Here is a 26,706-nt window from a genome sequence, read left to right as displayed (position 1 = left end):
TAATTTTACGGAGTTTATCCTATAAACCCCATTTGTTGTCCAGAAAACTCCGTGCGTAGGTCAACGTGCTTTGTCATCGATTTTTGCTGATCGTTGATGTGGCCAGTCTGTTCTTTTACAGATCCATTCTTTATGGTAGCTTATTAGGTGCTGACTTTTTGTTGGTAATATACTATACTTTTTTTGGTTAAATACTTTAAAAAAAATTGTCTATGTTTCACCTTGTGGTTCAAGCTTGCTTCATACCAAAATTCATCAAATTCGCTTCTACGGTTTGTCCCTAAAAGCGTAACAGACAGACAGACTTTCACATTTATAATATTAGGATAGACAAGATACCTTAACGCTTGAGGCGGGTAATGAGTTGATTATTAGTTAATTAACTGTTTATTTCACCTAAACTTAATTAGTATTATTTTGTCTCGTTTTCGAGGATGAGTGGACCAGTGTAATCACAGGCACAAGAGACGTGACATCTTGGTTCCCAAAGTTGATGACGCATTGTCGATGTAAGTTATGTTTAAATCAGCGTTGAGCTTTGGGGATCATTGTATGCTTGTCCGAGTTCCAACATATGCTAACACACTGCTGGACAAACATCTTATGATTATAATATACTAATTTCCTTTTTTTAATTAGTTGTCTGTAGCAGTTTGTTTCACTAATAAAGTTACATTATTACATTAGCAACCTGTAAATTTCCCACTGCTGGGCTAAGGCCTCCTCTCCCCTTGAGAAGGCTTGGAGCACATTCCACCACGTTGCTCAAATATGCGTCGGGGAAATACACATGTGACAGAATTTCGTTGAAATTAGACTCATGCAGGTTTCCTCACGATGTTTTCCTTCACCGCCGAGCACGAGATGAATTATAAACACAAATTAAGCTCATGAAAACTGAGTGGTGCCTGCTTGGGTTTGAATTAAATTCAATACTTCTAATAGGACCAATGGGTGGTGACCACTTGATAGCCAAATTACCATTTCACTTACCTTTTAAATAACCGTTTGTGTTAAAAGACGCTATAAATGAAACGATTTAATAAAACTTAACAGATATATTTTAACAACAAACCATTACTTACAGAATAAGATTACAGCAATGTTTACAACAAGTAACCAAAAAAGCCGATTGGCATAGGTTTGACGGACATATGCATCACATTACTAGGATCTGATAAATATTACTACAAGTTTGCCACAATTTTCCAGTCAAGTCGGATATTATTAGCACAGTTCAGTATGGCACCAACGGGGAATGTGCAGTGGACGATTCGTTTGTTTGAAATCGTAGGAAAATTACCAATCTCTAATTTGATATTCCAAAACTGTTTTAAAGATATGTTTTTGCGTTACTAATTTGGGGTTCATATTTATGCTATTGCAATACAATTGAAAATTTGCATACAATATTTCGATTGACGTTTCACCTAAAATACAAAAATAGAGACGAGGTCAAACAGATTCATTGTTTTTCTTAAAGGTAATAATATAAAATAAAAATATACAAAACATTGTCACATAATAGCATAACTTATGGAATAAACTCCCATCACGCGGTTGTATACAAAATTGTCCTTTAATACATCCTATTATTATCTTTTCGCGTCACTACTGCCTGGCTGCTCGTCCTTATTCACGATCTGTTGCAGCTCGTAGTCTTGGACCACCTGGAATATTTTACTCTTCGCCTGGTTCAAGTAATACGGACTGAACTTCCTTAACGTCGAACCTATCGTTATTAGGAATACGTCTAATGGATCTGCTGGATTTAGTTCTTGGAATGATTCGTTCCCTAGCACCAAAGACCCTGAATCATCTTGCCGTTTCCTAAAATTGATATTCGGTTTAATTTCTCTCGCTTCATGACGAAATTCTTCGGTTTCATTGTCGAAGACATCAGCTTCTACGGTACAATTATTAGTGTCGTCAAAGAAGTCAGCGTATTCATCGTTCGCACTGTTCAAATTGGTTTCCTTGAAGTACGGCAGCATGAAAGCCAGTTCCTCTTCGTATTTGTAGTTGTAACTCCTGTGATTTGGGTTCCGTAATCTGTCTCTGATCTTTCGACGCATCATGTCTCTTATGTTTACCCATCGTGTTTTGCAGATCTGCGCTGAAATTTAAGCATAGTAACATTGAATTAGTCAAATAATTTTGATTATTTAGATATCGTTTTGCATTTTATAAATGAGTTTTAGTTTTATCAATATATTTTCATCCTACACATCGAATATTTGTTTCCTTACTTGAACAGCATTTTGTCCGTTAGATAGAAAAAAGGAATTTTTTTTTTCAAAAAATATGTTTTTTATATACTTTCCATGTTTCGAACTTTAAACTAAAACATAGAATCAATGGATTTCATAAGTAACTCTTGCAGCATCAGCTATCAAAATCAAAATTTTCTTTATTAAAGTAGGTATAAAGGTATTTTTGTAAAGTCATATTTCACTGTTGTATTAGTATAAAGCAACCACAGGTTCAGAAAGTAGATTCTACCGAGAAGAAGTTATTCTTTACCACCTTTTTAATTACAGACTATATCGGTAAAGTAGCTTTTTTTTGCATATATATAATAAATTCAAAGTATATAATTATCATGCTTGAATTTTTAAAGTGTTTGGCTGTCAAAAATACTATTAAGCCACGTGTCGGGAAGTACATACACTATGAAAGATTTTTTATTTTTTGTCCTATACAGATACGTCAGTCCCACTGTCCCTTCTTCCTTTTCTAATACATTATTTATTATTTATAACTATTAGATACAATTCCAGGAGCATTCTATCAGATTCTGATAAAGTATCTGATGGAATACGCTGAACTAATCCAACATCGAACAAGCATGCTTTTAAATTAGTTAAGAGGAACTTTCTCTGATTCTGAGTCTTGTCACATCTTCAAATCTTCCACACTTATCACAATAAGGAGAATCAACTTTTTTATAAGAAACCTAAAACTTTTTAATAGGACTATTACAAATGATTTCGTTATTATTTCATCCAATAGATGGCGCTGTGTGTAAAATACATCGCGTTAACGAATTCTACTTTTAATTTTATTTACCTAAACAAACTATTTCAAGAAAAGTGTAGAACGAAACAATTAAGAATTTGTATAATATAGCAATTTCTATAATTTCTACAATTATTTTCAATCCGGCCGGATTCGACCGGATTCCCGGATCCGGTCGGATCCGGCCGGATCGGTTCCGTTAAATACTATTTGATAAATCAGTCTAATGAGTGGCACAATTACCACAATAATGAGTTTGTATTATAATTAAAAAAAAAAAATAGTTTCAACAACTTCCGGTAAAAAAAATTAATTAGGTTTTTAGCGGTAATCCACAGTAAGGCGTTATTCTTTACCTGTTTCGTCTGTCACATACGTTTGCAGATACATATCATTTTTAGTAGACAATCTTTTAAAAAGCTTTACCACTTTTCGCACTTATTGAAGAAACTCATTGTATCTAAGAATTACTTCTGCCTTAGAAAGATAAGGATGACGAGGATCGGTTATTGTAACTGTAACTCCTCGTTCATCATCATTTTTTGTGTCTTCGTCATCTGTATCTGATTCATTTGATGTTGCTGGCGTTGTTGCCAGGCGGTCATCTGCCTTCTCTTCATTATTTTTATTTTAAAATATAGACTATAGCTAATCATAGCTAATGTGCGAAGCACAGCTGTTCATAACAATTTATAAGCTTACCTACTTTGACCATGACTCTTGCTCATACCAATAATATCAGTTCAGTATCATAACCGAAGTTTTTTAAGCAGTGCTGATAGTTTGTTCTGCAGTACATTAACGATGTAATGTAATCAAGCCTAGATTAAAGAGTTTTTAACAATCAAGCGCATTTAAAGTGTCTACTCATACAACAGTTCTATCATTTTGCCAAAATTGCTAGCACCGGATCCGTTTTTCCGGATTGCAATCCCTATTCCCAAGTGTAGTGGCGCATTTGCGATGTAAGTAGGGGGTGATTAATATTTGCCACAGTATCAATGGCAAGTGGTGATCATCTACCATCAGTTGGCAATGTATACACTTAGAGCCTTAATTAAATATAAAAATATTGTATTTTTATTATTTTGATTGCACGTACACTTTTTAATCTTCAAAAAACAAAACTAAATGTTTAACTACCTCAGTTTAGGAATGTAAATTAATTTTTACTTAGATAAATTCTACCGCGAAGGAGTTCCAGAGGTTTATTTTGAATTGGTCCTTATTAAATTTCGTAAATATTTGAAAAATGCATTTCGGAGAACGGAACTCTTAAATTCCAGTAAATCATTGCCGATTTTCGCGGAGTCTATTTTGTTAAAAACTTTGTTTTCTAACCAATCTCCTCCGTTTACAAACTCTTCAAAACAACATTCGTTTATCGACATAGAACTACGTATTAATCCCATATCGATAAGATTATCAGCACTACTGATCCTTCCGAGCTTAACCCTACTGTACCGATTAAAATACACATCGTGATACCTAGCCTTATTTCATGTAAACAAGTTAAATATATCATGCGTTAATTAATTATTACATTTTAATTAATGTATATTAATTAGGTAGCTTATAATATGACTATCATCATTATAAGCTAACAGTCCTTAAACCGTTGCGGCCCAGTTGTTAGAATGTTTGGATCTTAACCGATATTTCTAAGTTCAAGCAAATCATCACTGAATTTTCATGATCTTAATTTGTATTCACACAAAGGAAAGGAGGAGCAGCGTGGTGGAGTACGCTCCGAACCTTCTCTTCAAAAAGGAGGTTAAATACATATATTTTATCAAATTTAAATATAATATATCTATATTAATATTATAAAGAGGCAATATTGTTCGTTTGTGCGTTGGGTAAATCTCCTGAACTAAAGATACAGTTCTAAAATTGTTTTCACTGTTTTTCATTATTCAGGAGTGCTACTCGTATAAGATTATCCCGTATCGCTTAAATTGCATGCGAAGCCGAATCTAATCAGTATTATGTAAAGAACTAAGTGACTGTAGGAGCCTACTTTAATAACGTAAATATATATTTCGATATATTTTTTTTAATAATTAAACCATTCCTTATCACCAATTATGAACTATTCCAGTCTTATTTATTCCTTATTTATCGAGAAACGCTCGACAATTTAGCTAAACAACAGTTCCAATCAGATCAAAGCGTTATTTAGAAACAAAATATGTATTTACTAAACTAGGTGCCCCTTCCTACTTGATTTGAAACAATGAAATTTGATCTTTAACATATTGTTTACATTGCCATTTACCTAGACGACTTTTAATCATTGCTTAATATGCATTCTAGTATTTGTAATTATACATTGTATATTTATTAATTATAATTGAGTATATGTACATATTATATTAAAGTGTCCAAAGCACATTATCTAACTAATGCACGAAGATAAGTTATGTATTAACCCGTTATAAACAAAATAATTATAAAATAAATAAAACGATTTTAATATACATTTACTATTGTATATGTACAACATATATATCACGATATCAATCTTGTTAATAATGTATTTCGATACAAATTACAACATTCAGTATCCCTTGACTGTTAGTTTATGAATTAAAATTATCCATGAATTGTAATTTTGAATTGAACACACTGTTGTTTTAGGCATTTATTCGTACTAAATGTTAACACTATAAGTCTATAAATATAATAATATTCATTCAACTGTAATAACTAGATTCAAATCCTGATTGACACAAATTTCGTTCGTACACTGCAGCGCAACACAAACTAAATATTTATTTACAAAACTTACCCGGTCGGTTCAAAGCGTCACCTATTTTCTGCCAAACGACTTCTCTCGTATCAAAATCTAAATATTTCGCGTGTTTTGAATTGTAAATAATCGGATTATCTTTAACTAATGTTAGTAATTTTAAATCTAAGGTCTTGTTAAATGGTAAAGGCATTGTGTAGTTAACGCGTGACGAGTCTGAGACGACTGCGACGCGGCTCTGTGTTGCCAGTTCTCGATTTTTTTTTTACCAAAAAATCTATCTGGGTGGTAACACCTAAGTAATAGTTTCCCAAAAAGATTAAAAAAATATATTAGCTGTTTTGATTTAGTTTAATAATATTATGAGTTCATGTATTAGTTCATTAAGATAAAAAATTAAATGAAATAAGATAAAGAATAAAATTTAAAATTTAGGTCAGACGATGAGTTTATATATAGCCGGGCTTTGCTATAATGCTAAAGTTAGCGTTTTCAAATAAGTACAATGAGCGAAAATTTCTATCCAGTATATATGCTTAGCTATCTCATTTGTGTATCTTATCAATATTAATTTAGGAAAAAATTAAAATTTTAAGTTTTTTTTTAAGTACAACCTTTATATATTAAATCATCTATTTATACTAAGATATCTTAAATATCTTACTGATCCGGCAACATAAAACAGTCTTAAATATTTGATCTTTTTTATTGAAGATATATATTTATGCATTTATCTTTAATCTAATAAAATATAAGGCGTGAAGTACCTAGTTTATTTCGAGCATCTTGATACTTAATTGGCAGTTTATTGAGCAAAAAATAGTTTATAATTTGACAATAAGTAGGTACGTAATTATAATGGATTGTTTTTATATATTGATTAAAGGATTTCAATTTAATTTCAAAAAACTTCACCATGTAATTACTCTCATCAATTTTGCACAACGCGTCTAGAAAATTATAACATAAAAAAATTAAATTAAATTATTAAAATTAATGAATATGCTTTATATTCAATTTTCATTTATAATATGTATTGCTTTGATTTTGAACACATGTCTCCCCAATACTTACAAAACATTTCGATACCTGGTAACACTGGCCGAACAGGCGACGGCACGGGACGGCAACGTCGCGGTCACGCCGAGCTCCGCTCCCTTGCGACTAGGAGACGGTATTACGTCTTACACATTTAGTATACCACAATATTTATAGCCGCTATTTCTTCAACTTGAAAGTAAAACAATATTAATCTTCGTATTATTATTTATAACTATTTGAATTTTATTAATTCTGTAGTATTTTTTTATGTAGAAAGTATAAATGTATATCCGATACCTTTAATTGTTTTATATTTGTAATTGCCTGCGACATTATTAATCATGATGATTATTATTAATAGTATAGCATAATACCTAATCCAGTTATAATAATTATAACTAGATTAGGTGTATAATGTTTAGTTAGGTGAATTAATTGTCATAGGCATTCAACTGTCTGTACCAATAAAAGACAATACGGTTTTTTGTAATGCGTAATTGAACGAAATTAATATAATAATATACTATACACGTTATAAAATACCTACATATTATAAACCAGAAGATGCATCGTGTTTCGAAGGAGGTACAAAATATTATTACACAAGTACCTGCGCTTTGAAGTTTCACCCGATTTAAGTTTAGACTATTTGGGGGACAAGTGTCAAATTAGTGTTCATGTAAAAAATATATTGGAAGATAAATTAAGTAATGTTTAATGTATATACATAATAAAATCGTCGATTTTAATAGAATTATAGTCACAAACATTGTATACACACGAAAAGTAAAGATGACTCACAAAGTTAGTATATAATACCTGGAGCAGGGTGTTCGATTCTATAATCAAATTCCGCTGAATTATTTCCTACAACTAAGTAAAGATTACTACACTCTAATACAAAATCAAAACTTTATTGCCTTACCTGCCAAATATCAAGTTAGTAGGTGTTAGTTTCTGAGATTTCGTGATCAATCAGTGAGTGGTATTTCTAAACAAGCGGATTTTTCGAAAACTAAGCCATCGTTTTTTGCGGACTGGCAAGCAGGCGACCATATGGTAATTTGCCACCACTAGCCAGAGACATTGGAGCTGTTAGAAATATTAACCATCCCTTACATCGCCAATGCGCCTCTAACCTTGGGAACTAAAGAGTTCTTGTGCCTGTAGTTACACTGGTTCACCCACTCTTCAAACCGGTAAGTATTGCTGTTTGGCGGTAGAATATCTGATGAGTGGGTACCTATCCAGACGGACTTGCAAAAAGCTCTATCACAAAGTAAATAATATATTCATATACGTATATTTTATATTATTATTAATATAACATGCCAATAAATTAATTTTCTCAATGTACCTTGTATTAAATTTAAAATACTTTCAAATAAACAATAAATACTCTGTAAGTAAAAAAAAAATAACATCATTTTTTTCGAAATTGGTTGTCAAAATAAACAAGATGGCGTTATTTGTGTGTGCAGCTGATTATGAAACAAAATCAGATTATAAAACAAAAAGCAGACGACACGTAACATTATATCGAAGTTACAAAAACGATATACATTTTTTTTTTATTATGGCTTTTATTTGTGCCAAGAGGGCACAGATTATTTCGCCAATGTCACGTGCGATGGAGAAGACACGATGGAGATTGAACGGTACGGTCGAGATTACAAGTTTAATTCAATTTAGAAGGCATAATAGTAGCGAATATACGTAAATATATAGCGAATACAAATTCCCGATAGTGCGATATATATTCCGAATAGGAATATTAGTATTATTTAACCTTTATTAATTTGGAGCTTTGCTATTAATCTATAATAAAAAAAAAAAACCAGGTTATTTCACGCGGCGAAACCGTCACGTGAGGAAAAAGCGTTAAGCGTTATATCAAGATGACCTTTCCCTCTTTTTCTTCCTTTCTGTTATATACGGTTTTAAAATATTATTTAAATTAATTTAAATTGGTAAGGGATATTTATTTATAATTTTTTAAATTTTTTCATCGTCATTTAATTTCAAAATATTTTTTTCCAACATTTTAATGCATACGTTCAAACCGGGTGCTCCACTACACCTCTTGCTTTTTAAATACCTTACTTCCCAAGTTTTTGCTTGGCTTCTAGTTATAACTACTGCCTAATGGATTATCTGGCCGGCTGATCAGCTGCGTGTGGATAGCCTCAAAAACAATAGAATATTTTAGCAGCTGACGCAAATGGCACCCACTTATCGCCTTTTACTAACGTTCCGTTAAAGCGTATCAAAAGCTATCCAACTAAATGTCAATCGCTAGCTATAATTGATAGGAGTAATTCAGCCTTAAGAGGACAGTCCTTGCGGAACGCTAAAATAGCGCTTACTATTTTCAAAATATCTTAAAACTGGAGCATTGATTATGGATAAAAAAATACATTCAGTATCTGAATAGATATATCTCAAGTTTCACCGGATGATAGTTTTTGATGTCATTTTACACTCCGTGTCATTTTTTTTCATTAATAGCTTCTGTTAATGTTTTTATTGTTAAAATAAAATCTATAGTCAACAAAATAATTCTGTTAAAGATAATTCCAGATATATTTCACTTGTCTCTCGTTACAAATTCGTGTTAAACTAAATTTGATTTTTTTTTTTTTTATTATTTATGTCTTAAGTCTAGATCAGTGATTCCTAAAGTGGTCCAGGTGGACCCCCAGGGGTCCACGGGAGACTTGATGGGGGTCTACGTAGGCGTGAATAAAAACACACACACACACACACGCACGCACGCACGCACGCACGCACGCACGCACGCACGCACGCACGCACGCACGCACACACACACACGCACACACACACACACACACACACACACACTAGTAAACTAGTATGACGTTTGGTGAGTGACAATCGTAGCTGTCACGCACACCAAGATAATAAAGTTGGCTCGTTTGATTTGTCCTTATGTAGTGCGACACTATATGCGATATATAAAGATTTTTGATCATAACTGCTTTTGTTACGTCATCATTTTTCTTCTTGATAAATTATTATTGAGAACAGCTTAAAGTTTAAATGAGTGCAACGGATAATATGTTTTAAATGTAATATGTAATTATTTAAATAACTAAATAGATAATGTAAGTACTTATATTTTAAATATGATATAAAGCCGTTTATTTTCTATATAAAGTCATTTTTACAATTAAAAAAGTATAACCACCAAAAAGTTTTTTTTGCAAAAAAATATTTTATTTAAAGAAGCATCATAATAATATGAAATGTTTATTTAGCGTCGCTCTTGTAAATTTGTTAAGATAATATATACTTGTATTCTAATGTTTTAACAAAACAAAAAGTTTTAATATAAAATAGAAAGGTTAGTCCGTTTTATCTTTAGCTCGTCTCGTATCGATTCGGTCGTGTCGACACGTCACGTTCCGTTCGATGAAACTCGCCCCTACTACGGAAATTGTTTAGAAATCTCACTTTATAACTTGTCACTATAGAGATTTTATTAAAGATGGAATGTTTCATGAAAGATATCTCAAAGGTAATTTTTTATAGTAATATCTTTAAATAAGAATTCATATATGTGTTTAATTTTACATAGGACATCATTACAGAAAAAGTGTTATGAGTTAGAAAATGATATTCGTTGTTTGTCATAATTACGTCAGACCTTTACTAAATATTTTAATAAATATGATTATTTGAAATAATTACTTGCTTTGACTTAACTTGGGTGATGTTGATTTATTTGCAAAGCAATAACTTGCGTGTGTTCAATGTATGGGCTATATTGGGAAATGATACTGTAAAGTGTTCAGTTACAGTTCTTAAATGTCGTGACATTCGTACACACGAACGACATTCGTCCGACATTGAATCGTACTGAACCGAATCCCGTTTCCCATTTCAAATGTTGTAAAGGAAATTAAAATATCTAGTCTAATATTTAAGGTATATAGTTGCATGTAACTTGCATATCACTAAGAACTGTACGGTATACAGAGCCGTCTCAAGCTGTGCTGGGGCCCTTGGGCACCCATGAATTTAATTTGGTAAATTGTTGGTTCTTCGGGGCCCTGGGCACGTGCCCCATGTGCCTTATGGTAATGACTGTATGCATATATAACTGACTGTATATCACTTTAAAACACGTCGTTGCGTTTTCACATCTGCGTATTACGAGGTGTAGTATTAGAATAATGTCGGCTCGTAAGTAAAATTGTCGATGAAAAATTGTTATATTTCGTTTTAAGTATTATTAGTGTAACTCAAAATAGGATAGATTATACAAAGCATTGTCATGCTAGTGATATGTATTGTGATGTAATAAAATTAAAGAAATAAACAGCTTTATTACGGTAAACAATTTATGTCATATCCAATTAGTAGTTTTATTGTCATCAAGCATTTATTTAAAATATATATGGCATCATTTTTTGCATTGCATTGCCTTGCCTTTTGCATATATATTCAAAATGTTCTTCATTTTGGTAAATTATTTTCTAATATTTTAATAAACGAATGACCAATTTTCAGGTCATGTTAGTGAAAGGTTGATTGATTGGACACATAGATTTATTTTTAACTTAAAAATATTTAACTCTTTAAAAAAAGCATATTTTTTTCTAACAATACTTAATATACTTAAAATATAATACGTAAGAAATTTGTTGACATTACACAATAATATAATTCAATCCATTTAAAGGTCAGTTCGATTTTGTTGACTCATATTGCACAAATTAAGTATGTTTTAATGATTTTTACAATTAGTGTAATGTAATTATATAATAACAATTTTCAAACAAAAACTATATACTCTCTTTTTTAGTTACAATTATTGCATATAAATTGATTCTGATGAGGTGATTTTTATGTCATGTGGCGTTGTTTCGTTGTGTTGGTTTTTTTCGACTATTTGCTGGAGATCGTGTTCCTGAACCACAGAGAATATTTTGCTTTTTGCGAGATTTAAATGGTAAGGAGAAAATGTTCTCAACGTCGCACCGATACTTAGTAAAAATGCGTCGACAGGATCGGTAGAATCGAATTCTGATTGGCTAGCCGGGTCGTTTAATGTAGGTGTGCTCATTGGGTCGATAGCTTCCTCGTAATTCCGCCTCTTCTTCTTTTTCTTCACACTAGATTTATAATAGCTTTTGATTTTAGGTTTTTTATCAGGTACGTCTGAATTGTCACTATTGTTAGCGCCGTCGTCCCCATGGTCGTCATTCCCTTGGTCATTGCTTCGATCATCTGATTCAAATTCCTCATTTTGTAACGTTACGTCTTTGTAAAATGGACGAAGAAACGAAACTTCACTTTCGTATTTATACATTTTGGGACGCTGTCCTGGTTCCAGGTTTTTCCTTAAGATTCGCCTGTACACGTCTCGTATGTTAATCCATCTTACTTTACAATCAGCAGCTGAAACGAGATGTTTATTTCTATTAATTTGATTAATGTATGTAATCTATTAATTTAATCACAATTACATTACATTAAAAAAAAAATTAAATAATCTTCGAACAAAAAATAAATAAAGAGTAATAATTTATTTTTGCCGTCATCTTAAAATGTATGAAATATATATTATAAAAACATTGTTATATAATTAAAACAATTGTGTTTATATTCATCACAAATAAACGTCATAAATGACGTCACAGACAAATCGTAAACGAGATGCGTTCGAGTTGTCATAGTAAATACGTATCGACGTCCCGTCGTAAATTATAAAAGTAAGCGAAAGTCACTTACCGGATCTCTTCAGATCGTCGCCAATTTTCTGCCAGGTCACCTCTCTCATATTAAAGTCCATATATTTAGCATTATTATGATCGTACAATACAGGATTCTCTCTGACAAGTCTTATTAGTTTGATATCAAGTTTGTCGTGAAATAGCATCGGTGCGGTGTGGCAACGTCGCGTCGCGAGCTTCAGATACGTCGTCCCGCGGTCGTCTGCCGGTCGGAGAATCGATTAGTGTTGGCGCTTTGAATCAGTGTTGCCAGTTTTAAAAATCGCTTATATTTTTATAAAAAGCTTTAATAATATTTACATAATAAAAACCTGGGTAAGTAATATTATTTGTGTGATATGGTATATTTGATTTGAATACATTTAATCTAGATCTAATAGATACATATTTAGTTTAACAAAATTTGTCAATGTATCACCTTTTATGGCATATCAGTTGCAAAACAAAGCAGTTTATAATAATAATAATAATTGCAATAATTTTATAGTTGTTGGAAGATCTGTAAACATTCTCTAAGTTTAAATTAATTCATAACCTAAAACATAGTAAAATGTTATTACTTTAATAGTTATTTCTTATAAAATAATTATTATTGTTATTTCTTTCAAGCATTCAATAGAATATACTCGTGTGTGAGTTTACGTTTGCTTTTTATAAATTGTGCCCGCAGATTATTGGGCGTGATATGCATTCGCGGTACCAGTGGTCATTTTATCAAAATTATCTGATAAAATGATATCGTTCATTCTTGATATGAGATTATTATTACGTTCAATAGTATCACAAATTAAATAAATATTCATGTTATTAATTTACCTAATAATATAACTACTAATTGTCGTCCAGTTAACGGTGTATTTGCCAGGAAAGAATATAGACGCTTCTTTTGTAATTTCACAAAAAATCTTAAATTACCAAATGTACAAAAATTTGGTTCATTAATTTTTTACAATAAAACACACTCAAATGTATTATTTAAATTAAACGACTTTGGCGCTAGAGTGAGCTAAAAAAATAGCAAAGATATCCTGACTTGTAGAACGCAGTGTAGGGCAAAAGTCCCAATTTAAATAAGAAAAAAAAATAACATCTTATTTCCAAGGCTGGTGGCGGATTGACGAATAAGGGATATATGTGCTGTATTACCTTACCGTCAGGGATCCAATTTACTAGACAGCTTATTTTTTTTTAAATTCAAACATTAACACTACAGAGAACACGAGAATCTTAACCGAACCATCTCTAATCCAAGACCAAATTAGAACCACAGATTTGTTTATATGTTGTTGGTCTTCTTATTATTTCATGCTTGTATGAAACATCGTAAATAAACTTGCTTGAATCACTTATCAGTTGAAATTCTTTCCCATGCATCCACCAACTCGATGAGTAGCCTCGTGAAAAATCTCCAAACCTCATCTCCATAACAACTTTGACCAGCCGTACGTCATTTACGAGTTATAATTAAAATAGGTTTCATAAAATAAAACGATAATATATAAGAATATATATTTATTTTAGGTATATAATAAATTGCACCTAAGCGTTTTTATTTTCATCTATTGCTTGCATTTATCTACTCAATTCTATGAATGTTATAATACTTACGTATGATAATTACAAATATAAAATAAAAAACATTTAATATTATTGTAAGAAACTAAATTCACAAGTACCTGCATAATAGTCGGCTTGAGTCGTAAGCACAGATGCAATGCCGAATGACAAGTGATAGTCCAATAGACGACCAGCATCGAGTGACAGACCAATCGCGTGCCTCGGCGCCCCCAGCTCCTTCGTTCCTCCAAGAGACCTAACAATGTACTACTGCGCAGGTCAAGGTTGTGCTCACGACTCATGCCGGTTACTATACTATGTAGTACGCACGGGTGATGTCCGATTTTTGTGTTGGTTATTTGGATTTATTGTCGGTGTTGACATTCGATTTCAGATGTCGCCATGTCTTTCTTTAACTTTACATTGTACGATTTGTGGGAAAGAGATGAAACGAATGTGATACCGAAATCGGTTTAACATTCGCTTATCTTCTTCTCGTAGATGGGGTCCTGTAAAGTTAAAGAGAGACAGGGCTAATATTTCATGAGTTTAATGTTACCGTATTTTGAATGCTTTGAGGTACCAGAACGATATTTAGTTTTTTTGATGCGGCGGTGAAAACGGTTACCCGTCAACATCAAATCGATGACATCTGATATTCCGACGACATCCGATTTTAGATGTGTTTCGATATATGGAACACATGCCCACCATGTAGTTTCTTCTGTCTACTATTGTGTTCTTACTTATAATTTTGGAATTCAAATTACTACATAATTTAACTAAAACTGTTAAATACTGAAAAATTTAATACTTTTTATTTTACTAAAGTTTGTCTAATTATTTCTAATTCAAAATAATAATATTTTTTTAAGCCGAAGCAATAAGAATAAATATATAATGGTTGTATATTTTTTATTCATTATGTTTATATAAAAACTTTCCTATTTCACAGCCTACTATAAACTACAAAAAAAAAAAAACAAATAATAAAAAACACAATATACTAAAAAGCTTTATTAGAATAATTAAATGTATTTGTATAAACAAAACAGTGTAATAAAAATTTAAGAGACAGTAAAAATTTATTAATAACCAAACAATCGCTTTAAAAGATACGAAAAAAATTCATTAGTATAAATAAATATAAATTTTAAAAAAAAGTACAAGAAAAATTATAATATCAAATTGCTTTTAAAGGCGAGTTACCTATATAAAATTTTGATGCACCACATCATTCAAAATATTTATCGCTTAAAACTATGTTTCATACACACATTCGTTCATACAAAAATATACTTATTTTATTTTAATCTGAAAAAAATACAATGACAAGAGGGCTAAACGAAAAATTAATTTAAATAAAACCCAAACAAAATCAGATCGACTTATTTTTACACACAAGTTTTTGTTTTCAAATGATTACTTGTCCCTGAAAAAAGTTATGTCGGGGATGTTATGGAGATCCGTAAACTAAGTTATTTAATATTTTCCGGTGATTATACCTAATACTAAATCAAGGCAAATTCATATGTTGTTTTTTTTTTTATTAGTTTATAAATATTCTAATATCTGTTTCTGAAACTATCTACTATAATTTCGTATTCATATCCGGATGCGAAATTACCTATCCATATAATCCCAAATAAAAATGACAATTTTTTTTTAAGATAATTGAATCCAAGAAGCTCTTTCGAGATATATATACTTACATAATAAGTAAAATTTGTTTGTATGTATTTATCTCCGGCATTAATGATCAAATGTGGGGTTGACTGATATAGTATCAAATGAGATAATATTATTAATATATAAAATATTCTCAACTGTAATGTAATTATGTTGTCTACTTAGTTCAATATTCTACATAGAACTAATCCCTGACTCATCACACATACATATTTCTGACATTTAATTGACACCGAAAACCAGTATGAAGGTATTATCCTCAGTATTACTAGATTATATACTTTTTTAATCTTATTATTTGTTATAATTTTAGACTATAAAAAATTGGTGAGAAGTTACTTTTTTGTGTCACACTCAAAATGCTTTGCAATTTCAAACCATAGTTAAACTGATGACTTGTTTTATGAATTATTTATTCTTTCAAGTATTTTTAATTTGTCTGTAAACTTTTATTTAATAGTGTAAGGAAAATGATTTATGGTATAACAAAATATTGTAAATTAAATATTGTGTAAACATGTATAATGTTAGTGTATAAGTTTAGTTTTCATATTATTTATGTAACCCTTACTCGGTATACTTAGAACCAAATTTCTTTTCATATATAAAAGATGTTCTCCAAAAACATTCACCAATCATTTAAACAGACGAAAAGCACAATTATTTCTTAAAATTATACAAATTAAAAATACATATTAATTACATAATCATGATTAGAATCTGAGACGAATTATTTTAAATATATAAACGCATATATAATATTTTGTATATGACAAAAGATCTGGATATAAGTTAAAAAAAAAAGAACATATTAATAAGATACAGTACATATTAAATAAAATATATTACCAGACTAAATTATCGTACACTTACAAAGACTACAGGGTGCTGTTAGAAATATATAAATATATATATCCGGTCTTATTCTAGATTATTCTATAAAGCACTAACTAATGGCACTTTCTTTCTTTAATCACACTCGAATTTCAAACTAAGAACGTTCAAAAACGTCGTTGAAAAATAAAAATGACATAATTGTGACGGTAAAAAACAAAATAATTAAGTATTTAACTCTCTTCGGGCAATATCCTCGAAGGTAGAACTTTGTGTATTGATAACTTGACCTTTTGAATATTACTCATGATTCAATGAAAATCAATACAAGAAATTATATATAAAAAAAGAATAATTATTGATGTACCAAATAAACGGGTAATATTGATCGATCAAAGAATCTTTAATCTCACAAAATTTATAACAGTATTGGTGAGCACACAAGTCATATGTGTATAAGAAATTGTGGGTAGTCTAAAAACTAATATAGATATGCTTGACGACAGAATACCCATCAGCTCGCGACAAGAATGTACAAAGCGAGAATCATAACCCGTGCTAGATGCGGCATGGAATTTTAAGTTTTAGGACTTTTCATTAGCAGTTGTGTTGCCATTTTATTGTCCATGTAAAATTTCCAATAATTCAAAATATTTAGGCCTACATATAAAATTTTTATGCCTTGTAGACTTTTAGGTGTAATTTTTATATTATAATAGTAACTATTGAGTTTCTTGGGGGTTTTTCAGTTTCTACATTTCAAAGGTAACTTTACGTCAAATGTGTAAGAACCTCCATGAGTAAAATATACTTTCATGTAAAAATGGGACGTAAAGACTGTCCTACACGTTCGCAAGAACGTTTATGCCATACATGTGTTGTTATAGCCACCATACTATATTGCTAATATAAAATTATATTGCTGTAAAAGAGTACATTAATAGATTACGACAAGTATATAGTTTATCTATAACAATTTTAAATTTCGAATGAAACGTTTTTGGCGCTTAAAAATTTCACGTCACCTTGACGAGTCATTAATCTCTGTTTTTAAAATACTTTCTTTTTTTTTGCTTTTATTTGTGCCGAGAGAGCACAGATTGTTTTCACCAATGTCACTCGGAGAAGGAACGGTCTTATCTCTTATTGAAACTGTTCTAAGAGTAACCGAGTTTGATCACCTTTGACAGATTCGGTAACAGTTGTAAACGTCACATTTTGGCATTGACACTAGCGGCCATATTGCGTTATAGATATTAGAAATATATGAACTTTATATATAAATGTACTATTGTCGTTTCTTGCCGTTATATTCAGTGATTCGGGGTGTGCGCGGGGTGTATGCGGGGCGAGCCTATATCTGGTACCAGGGCGAGCGCCGCACCCAGCGCAGGCGGTACGCGCCTTGCTCCGTGCGGATCTTGATCGATGCTCCTTCGGCCGCTTTCACTGTTTCTTTTACCTGGCATATCAAACAATATATATTATACATAAATGTAAAATATATAAAAAGAACATCATACCGACCTACTTTCCTGAACTGACCACCACGCTACTTATTTTTCTAAAAATAATAACTAGGAAATATAACTTGTTATATTATTGTTTGTTCTTTTATAAAAATAAAAACTATATAGGCAAGTAAATAGAGCGTCGAGAGCGTAATGGCTTAGGTTAGCGATGAAAAAGTCGGTTTTATCCTGACTAGACTATTGTGGTCATCACTCCTAACACAAGCATTGAGCTGAATTGGAGGGGTGAATAAAACTATTAGGGATTTCTTATACTATCTTATACATTGCTACTATATACGTAAGGCTAATTTTCTATATATATATATATACATATATATTTAGGAAACTCATTTCTACTATATAAAAAAAAGTCTTTATAAGGCGGCGTACGCCGGTACTAAGGGCCATTCTGCTCGTTGGCTTGGTACACAACGTTAGCGGAAAGTATTTTTGTTTGTATAACCGATTCTTGTTTTATTTTGGTATAAATATTATGTAATTAAATGGGTACATAACTTTATATTTTTGTTTAATTTTGTGATTATTTAATAAAGTAGGATTTTTTTTTTAATAATTTTCTGCTTCAAACTCCGAATTATATATATAAAATTACCCTAACAGAGACATTAAAACAAAAATCCGATTTTTTAAATCAAAACAACACCAACAATGCTTATATTCATGGCATTCCTGTTATATACGTTATCTAAACTACGATAAGAGACCAAAGTCGTCAGGGATACGACTTGACAATGCTATTCGTCCCGCGTATAACTTCGAGGACAACTTACACTTTGCATCAAGTTTTGCGCGTTGCCGACCAACATTTCCGTTGCTTCCTGATCTTCTTCGCTACCTATAAACATAAACACATATTATATAACACTATTTAATATTCAAAAGTCACTGACCATATAGTCCAGGAGCCAATAACCATTGTCCAATATCCGCCTCGAATTAGTATTCAAACCTTGAACAGTATATGGTGATGGTTTTTGGTACTTATTATGGTCCAGTTTGGTAACCTCTGATATAATACAAACTATATAATGAAATATAATATTAATAAATTTCAAATTTAAATGTGATTTTTTTATAGTTATTCGCTGAATTTCTATCGCCGGTTCTTATCATGTCTGGTGGTTGTTTTACTTTGAATATTACAAAATTACGTATAATATTTTATGAAGAAATTTAAATTCAATATTAAAAATGATATTACTATTTTTAGATGTATTAAAAATACATTAGTGTGATTAATATGTACATTAAAGATAACGCAGATGTAGAAGTAGCATAATGAAATGACATTAGTAGTAATATTATAATTAGACAAAGAAAAAAAATATTTGTTTCATGTACCATAGATATAATAATGTTTTCAATATAATTATTAATATAAGATTTTAAATCAACATAAATATTTTTATTACTACAACTGTTTGAAAAGGGATATTTACCATGTTTTTTTATATTTATTTGATATCTCGACATTATCTACGAATGTATTGTTCACGAGACTGAACTCCACCAAATAAAAAAAAAAAACATGGAAAATATCCCGTTTCAAATACTTATAGTAATTCTTTATAGTTGATTACAAGCCTTTATTTATCAGTATGTGGGGGTTAAATCTTGCAACTGAATTTAAGCAAGTTCCAGATAACCGATTAAACAGAAACTTTCCACACATATTTGGTACTAGTGACAAAACAATTCAGTATACTAAATTTTATTTATATTGACATGAATTAAACAAAAGCTTGTTATTAAAGTAGGTTTTTGGAACAAAACTCCTTGTCGCGTTACACTTTAAGTACTTGGCGAATGAGAAACAATCCACTTCCTACAGTACGTGTGAATTGTCTAATAAAATCACGTCTGACGATATGGATTTAATTATTTAAATATATTTTTATATGATTTTATAACCAACATGCAATATATTTATTGATTTCATATAATCGCTCTAAAAAGCGTTAAATTACTTCATCGTACTCATCATATTGTTGAATTATCAATTGATTTTTATATACCAAACTTAGTCTCTTGTAAATAGTAAGTTATATATCTTTCACTATAAAAGAATTGCCTACTCCTGACCAGTGATACTTACTTCGTTTGATTGTCAATTTAGTACTACCTGTGACAGTCTCTTAAAGTATTTCTTCGGTGAAAATAAAATTTAAATAATCAATATACCTCCTATACATATAAACTATACTAATATTGTAAATGCGAAAGTAACTCAGTCTGTCTGTCTGTTGCTCTTTCACGGCGAAACCACTGAACCGAAAATGATCAAAATTAGTATGAAGCATGCTTGAACTCCCAGGAAGGATATTTATGCTTAACCCCAACCAACCTCTAAAACGCGAGCAAAGACGCGGTCGACAGCTAGTTTAAATATATAGCGACAGGAATTTCGTTTCAATTGGTTTTTAAACATCTTAGTCTAGAGTATTTTTTGTCCAGCGTCAGCGATAACTAGTTAGAAGTAAATTATTAAACCGCGCTACAGCTGACTATAAAATTAGTTAAATTTTACTTTATTAAGCAAAGCCTTACCTTTGTAGTCCGGCATGCCGACTGGTTATGCGTTAAGCGTTATGTAGCCGTCGAGGAAATTAAATTATATTAATGAGGCACTATTCATTATAATAAAATTATACATAAAATATATTTTATTAAATAAATAAAAATATATGTGTTATTTATGCAAAAATAATAATATTAATAATGCTAAAATTAATAACTCAACTCAGCTATGATAAACTGTTACGCTGGTATTGTAGAATTAGTATAATTGTATTCATAATTTTTTTTTATTAGAATTTATGACCATACCCAATGTTGTCACAGACACTTGTCCAGGATTATTAGTATATTTATATTTTAACTCACCCTGAGCTCCTAGCATGGTTGCTTTGACGGTAGACAATATCTTGAGCTGCGTCCCAATCGTAGGGATCCTTTCGCACACTTGCAGCAAATTCTAAAAAAAAAAATTTATCCTTACTATAGACATTTATCAATCAAGCGACATTGTTCAACTTTTCGATCGATAGATGGCGCCATGTGTATAATAAGTCACGCTCTCATTCGATATTAATTACTTCGTAAGTAGAATACTTGAAGCTCATTGGTCGCTTGATACGTCATCGGCTTCCGCCAACCAATAACAATTCAAATACAGTCTTCAGTCTAAAACACCGAGGACTGTATGTAACTGAAATGTAGTGTAATGCTTACTAAAGTCATGTTTAAAATACGAAAATGCATATTGTCATACAGTTTTAGATTCTCACAGATTATGATATGGGTACGCGACACTTCTTTACGGACTGAATTCATAACTAAATGTGAAATTCATAACTATATTAAAAGAGTTAGACAATTTATAGGTTTGGCACGATGCGTTGCAGCATGCTCCGTATTAGATAATTGTACTTCATTTATGATTAAGTAAGATCGACTTAAGGTTAATATGTAGGCACTTAAGTTTAGCTGCACCAGATGCCCAGTACGGGCAAGGGACCTAGGATGTAAACTTAGTTTAGAGCATTGAATGAATGAATGGAAATGATACGTTATGTTAATGTTGATTTTTATAAGTCCCAATGTAGTCTACATCGACAATGCTATATGCAGTAACACAAAGTAATCCGCTTCTAGTCGACAGTCTTTTTGTAAATTAATGACGATGTCCTCTGACAGATTTTAGGCATAGCGGTCGCTCTCAACGAAGACTAACTACGATATTAAACAGATTGCACGGGATTTAGTACTCAAGTATATATAGTAACGGCCTGTAAATTTCTTACTCCTGGCCTAAGGCCTCCTCTCCATTTGAGGAGAAGGTTAGGAGCATATTCAACCACGCTGCTCCAATGCGGTTTGGTGGATTCACATGTGGTAGTAATTTAGTTAAAATAAGACACATGCAGATTTTCTCGAGATGTTTTCCTTTACAATAAACAATCGCCCGCAATAATCGGTTAAGATGGACGCGCTCTAACCGCTGGGCCATCTCGGCTCCATAAATGTACTTAAGCATGTGCCCAAGCGCAATCATAAAATCCATAATCTTCGACTAACGGTACGCGTTTGTCCGTAATTATATATAAATATATCATATATCAACTTACGGTACGAATCCTCTTGTCCGTGCACTCGAGAGCCAGCTTCTTGGCGAGACGCGTCACTTCCTCCGACGCTTCAGCGATCGCCTTGGCTGTTGCTATGAGCTCACGTTTACTGCCTGAATAGAATCAATGTAATTGTTCTTATATTCATTATAATTCCAATCTATACTACCCATTTTTACTGTTTATACAATAAACTGCGTAAATTGCATGCTTTGTATTGTATTTGACGTAAACATGCTAAAGTCAAAAAAGAAATAAAAATTAACTATACTCTATTCCAACAATAATAGGAGAAAAGCCAAATAAACAACATTTGACAGCAAATTGACGCGATATCATTGGTCGAGAGCTCGATTAATCTATGATATTCACTATGGATTTGTGAAAAAATGGCGTTTTGAACGTCGACGAAATTGTTATCGGAATTTTGGAAGTAAAATTAAAGTCGGTATGAGTAGTTAAGTGTAATAGTGTTGTATTATAAATAAATATGTATTAATCATAAACTCTTAGTAGTGCACAATGTACCTGATTTGTTAACAAATCGCATGAAATACGTAAATCTAAGGTACGTTTATCTTTATTCCTACTTCGATTGAAATAGGCTATATGATTATTTTTTTAAATCTTCAACTATATTGATAATTGATTTAGACGTAACATTTTCAAGGTCATTCCCGAGTAGCAAACTACTAGCTAAATAGTCATTTCTTCAAGGCGACACAATCAAATTTTAAATAAATAATAGAGAAATTTTAAAATAGGAGTTTACTAGGACTAATGATAGACTTACATACAAATATTTAAAAACCAATATTTATATATTATTATACAAAAAAAATATAAATATATATTAATATTCATTAATTATTGAAAAATTTTTAATAGTTCAGTTTTCGTATTGTATCGTTTGTTATGGACTTTGATATATGAAAGAAATAAATATTATTACATATAATTATTAATAATATTTCCAAAAGCACTTATAGCCTCCAGTTTTGTTAAAACATAAATATATAAATCGTTAAGGTAACTAAACGAAAGAAACGGGGGATGGTGGATTGGAAATCCACGGGGCATAACTAGTATATCCATATAATAAAAGCTTACTTAACAACAAGATAAAAAATTACTTTAACTTTGACTATGTCACGGCGGCCATTCCAAGCGAAGAAAAATTAAGTATACGGGACTTAATTAATTATTAATATTATGATTCTTGAGTTTTTTTAAAAACGAGTGCATGCTCTACTTGACTATCATAATCAAAAAGTACAATCTATCACAACAGGAAAGTTCAGACACTAAACTAATGGCAAGTGCTTAAAGCGCTTCAACTGCTTGACCTGTAACTATACAGTGTGTCCGGTTACGGACTAGCGATATTCATTTAATACCTAAAGCAGTTGCTCAACCACCTCCCGCCTGTAGACAGCTCAAAGCTCTCTGTGCCACCTGGGCAGTCGAGCGCCTGACCACGTCTGTATCTAGTCTTATTTATCTAGTCTAGGTTGGACCCAAATTTATGCTGCATTTGTATATTAAAATAGTTGTTTTCTCTATCTAGAATATCGCTAATCCCTAACCGGACACACTTTATATGAAACATTTTAAAATAAACTACACATAACAAAGCGCTTAATTTTAATAAAAAACTTGTTATAAAACAACGTGGGTCTGTATTTACATTATATACAACTCACCGCTTAGATTCATAGCGACCTCTATCCACGAGAAGCAATAAACAGATACAATTCAATGATAGCTTGTATATACATACATATACATCTATTCTATACATATAATAAAAATGGAGTTTCTGTTTGTAATATTAAAATAACCGCTTTTTATTTAATTTGGTATATGTACACGGTACATATACCAAAATAGCAATTTTTTGTCTGTCTGTCTGACTGTCTGTTCCGGCTAATCTCTGCAGCTAATCCACTGGCAGATAGCTGATGTAATAAGGAGTAACTAAGGCTACTTTTATTATAATTTTATATAAAATAATAATAAAGTCGAGCTGCAATGTACAAATAACTTAAATTCAAACAAAGTCGCGGCCACGGCTAGTATACAATAACATTACTAGCGATATTAGTTCACTAATAATCCCATTTGACTCTCCAAACTGATACTATATATTCAGATCCAACTATGAACGAACCGCGACTGTATTTTAGTATTAGTAGAATACGGAAACGGCTGAACACTGTCGGTGTCTAAAATATTTAGTGTATTTAATGTCAGTTAGTTTTATTTTCATAAAATTGTATATATGTAAATTGTATGTATGTCATTACTAGTCTTTTAAATCGCGCTGACGTTTTGTACAAATGATTTACATAATAATATTATATTTATATCAATGAAACAGCGTTGCAGAACTGTCGATAGTTTGACTATCGATAGATTCAGGATATCGATAGAATCGCTAGCTCTCTGTACACAATACTATTGGTAGCAGCAATACTATTGATACTATCGATAGTATCGATAGTTTTGGCCTATCGATAGTTTAGGTTAAAAGTAATGGTTTTTGCAATACTGTCGATAATATTGCTCAGGGGGGGCTATCGATAGTATTGACACGTGACAATACTATCGATAGACTATTGATACTATCGCTAACACCTTAATTATCGAGTCTATCGATAGTCTATCGATATGCAACACTACAATGAAATGAGTTGTTCAGGATCATGTAGGTTTAAATAATCCAATAAATCTCTCTCTTTCATTCTCATCAATGAGTGTGTTCTGTGTTACTAGATCACAAAGCATTAAGAATAACATTAACCAAGTTCTAGAAGCTTCTTGAAACATCGAAAATTTTCCTTAGAAACGTATCAATTACAAAATTCAAAATTTTCTAGTAATCCACTATTCATATTCAAGTCACAAACATACCCCTTATATCAACAAGTTTTAGAAGCTTCTAGAAATTTCGGGCATTATTTGAGTTATTCTAAAATTATATATATATATCTAAAGCACACAAAATATACACGTGTAGCGACAGCACAACACAAATAATCACAATGTTTTCAACTATATAATGTTTTTCAATATAAGTAGCAGTGTATAATACATAATATTTACAAATATATAATTATTTATATACATATATACATGTTAACATCGTTATATGTATACGTCATTGTGGAACACTTTGAATATAAACTTATAAAAGTGCCTTGCTAACAAATTCATTAAAAAAAAAAAAACGAATTTAAGAATAGAAATGAAATAACAGTGTTAATGTTTTGGCACAAAAAACAATTACTCAGATATACTTAGCATTGCTATGTTTCGGTTGGAGGGCGAGTGAGCCGGTGTAAGTTCAAGCACAAGGGTCATAGCAACTTCATTCATTTGGTTGGTGGCGCATTGGTGGTTTAAGCAATGGTTAATATTACTTACAGTAACAATGTCTATGATGGTCCATTTAACACCAGGTGACCCATTTTATAAAAATACTATAAAATTTTAAAATTACTTAATGTACGACTCGCAAAACAAATTTTATCATCAAGGTCACGTCATATGAGACTGTAGCTTCACTCGTGTGCACCAGTTATTAGTGTAATTTTATTAGTTCTTACTTACCAAAGACTTTTTTATAACACGGTCAAAGGGAACTTACTACAGTAATACAATTTGGTAATAATTAAAATAATTACATCCGTACGTGTGGAATACACGATTCATACCAAAGTATCACCGAGGATAAATTTTACAAAATTACTGTTACCAAAGACAACAGTAAAGAAAGTTTAATCGATAGCAAGAGGCGGCACGCACCCTTGGAGTCGGAGCGCACGAGGTCGGAGAGGCGCGCCATGAGGATGGCCATGCGCTTGGCGGCCGCGATGATCTCGTTGTCCTTCGACGACCACTCGCGCACCGCCTTGTGCAGGTTGTGCGCCGCCACCTGCCGGCACCGCCATATTCAGTAACCCGTGATGCGGAACTTACCGAAGTCGTAGTCATTTCGAATTCAAAATAGACAACGTCGGTCAGTGATGCCAACCTGGGGGTTTTCCCGGTAAATCCTCTCTTTAGGAGGACTTTTATTTGGGTGGCATCACCGATTCCCGCGAGTCCCTCACCAGGATGGGCTGGCTGGGGTGCGGCTGGCGGCGGAAGATGTCCTCGCCCTCGTCGTCGGTGTCGGGCGGCGGCGGGCGGGGCGGCGCGCCGGCCGCGGGCGGCGGGGGGCGCGGGGGCGCGGCGCCCGACGCGCGCTGCGCCGACTGCGCCGGCGGCGCCTCGGGCGGCGCGGGCGGCGCCGGCGCCCCGCAGCGCGACAGCGCCTCCTCCACGCCGCGGGCGCCCGCGATGATCTGCGCGCACGCGCACGGGCTCGTGAGTCTCACACGCAACACATT

The 26,706-nt window shown here is 32.2% G+C and overlaps 3 protein-coding genes across 4 annotated transcripts in view; all 3 read right to left on the bottom strand.

Annotated features, from left to right (window-relative positions):
- Positions 1 to 1,074: 1,074 nt before the first annotated feature.
- Positions 1,075 to 6,007, bottom strand: LOC113398877 (uncharacterized). Its single transcript, XM_026637815.2, has 2 exons — positions 5,810 to 6,007; positions 1,075 to 2,116 (listed from the first exon to the last, which is right to left on the bottom strand). The coding sequence occupies exons 1-2, from the start codon at positions 5,961 to 5,963 to the stop codon at positions 1,596 to 1,598; spliced, it is 675 nt and encodes a 224-aa protein (XP_026493600.1). The 5' UTR covers positions 5,964 to 6,007; the 3' UTR covers positions 1,075 to 1,595.
- A 5,469-nt stretch (positions 6,008 to 11,476) lies between these two features.
- On the bottom strand, positions 11,477 to 12,789 carry LOC113398875 (uncharacterized). Its single transcript, XM_026637814.2, has 2 exons — positions 12,569 to 12,789; positions 11,477 to 12,235 (listed from the first exon to the last, which is right to left on the bottom strand). Exons 1-2 carry the CDS (start codon positions 12,714 to 12,716, stop codon positions 11,646 to 11,648), a joined length of 738 nt encoding a protein of 245 aa, XP_026493599.1. The 5' UTR covers positions 12,717 to 12,789; the 3' UTR covers positions 11,477 to 11,645.
- A 3,718-nt stretch (positions 12,790 to 16,507) lies between these two features.
- LOC113398859 (vinculin) overlaps positions 16,508 to 26,706 on the bottom strand; it is a 45,901-nt gene continuing 35,702 nt past the window's right edge. Inside the window, exons 20-26 of one of the 2 annotated variants that reach the window (XM_064219089.1) lie at positions 26,428 to 26,661; positions 26,120 to 26,249; positions 22,313 to 22,425; positions 21,069 to 21,159; positions 20,733 to 20,753; positions 18,956 to 19,020; positions 16,508 to 18,112 (exon numbers count right to left, since the gene is read on the bottom strand). In XM_064219089.1, coding sequence (XP_064075159.1) covers positions 18,005 to 18,112; positions 18,956 to 19,020; positions 20,733 to 20,753; positions 21,069 to 21,159; positions 22,313 to 22,425; positions 26,120 to 26,249; positions 26,428 to 26,661 — 762 coding nt within the window. In that variant the 3' untranslated portion in view covers positions 16,508 to 18,004. The remainder of the gene's footprint in view (positions 18,113 to 18,955; positions 19,021 to 20,732; positions 20,754 to 21,068; positions 21,160 to 22,312; positions 22,426 to 26,119; positions 26,250 to 26,427; positions 26,662 to 26,706) is intronic. The other variant, XM_064219090.1, reaches the window with a different exon arrangement.

The sequence above is a fragment of the Vanessa tameamea genome, chromosome 26 (genome assembly GCF_037043105.1).
Source record: "Vanessa tameamea isolate UH-Manoa-2023 chromosome 26, ilVanTame1 primary haplotype, whole genome shotgun sequence".
NCBI lineage: Eukaryota > Metazoa > Arthropoda > Insecta > Lepidoptera > Nymphalidae > Vanessa > Vanessa tameamea.
This window is presented reverse-complemented; position numbering and strand designations above follow the sequence as displayed.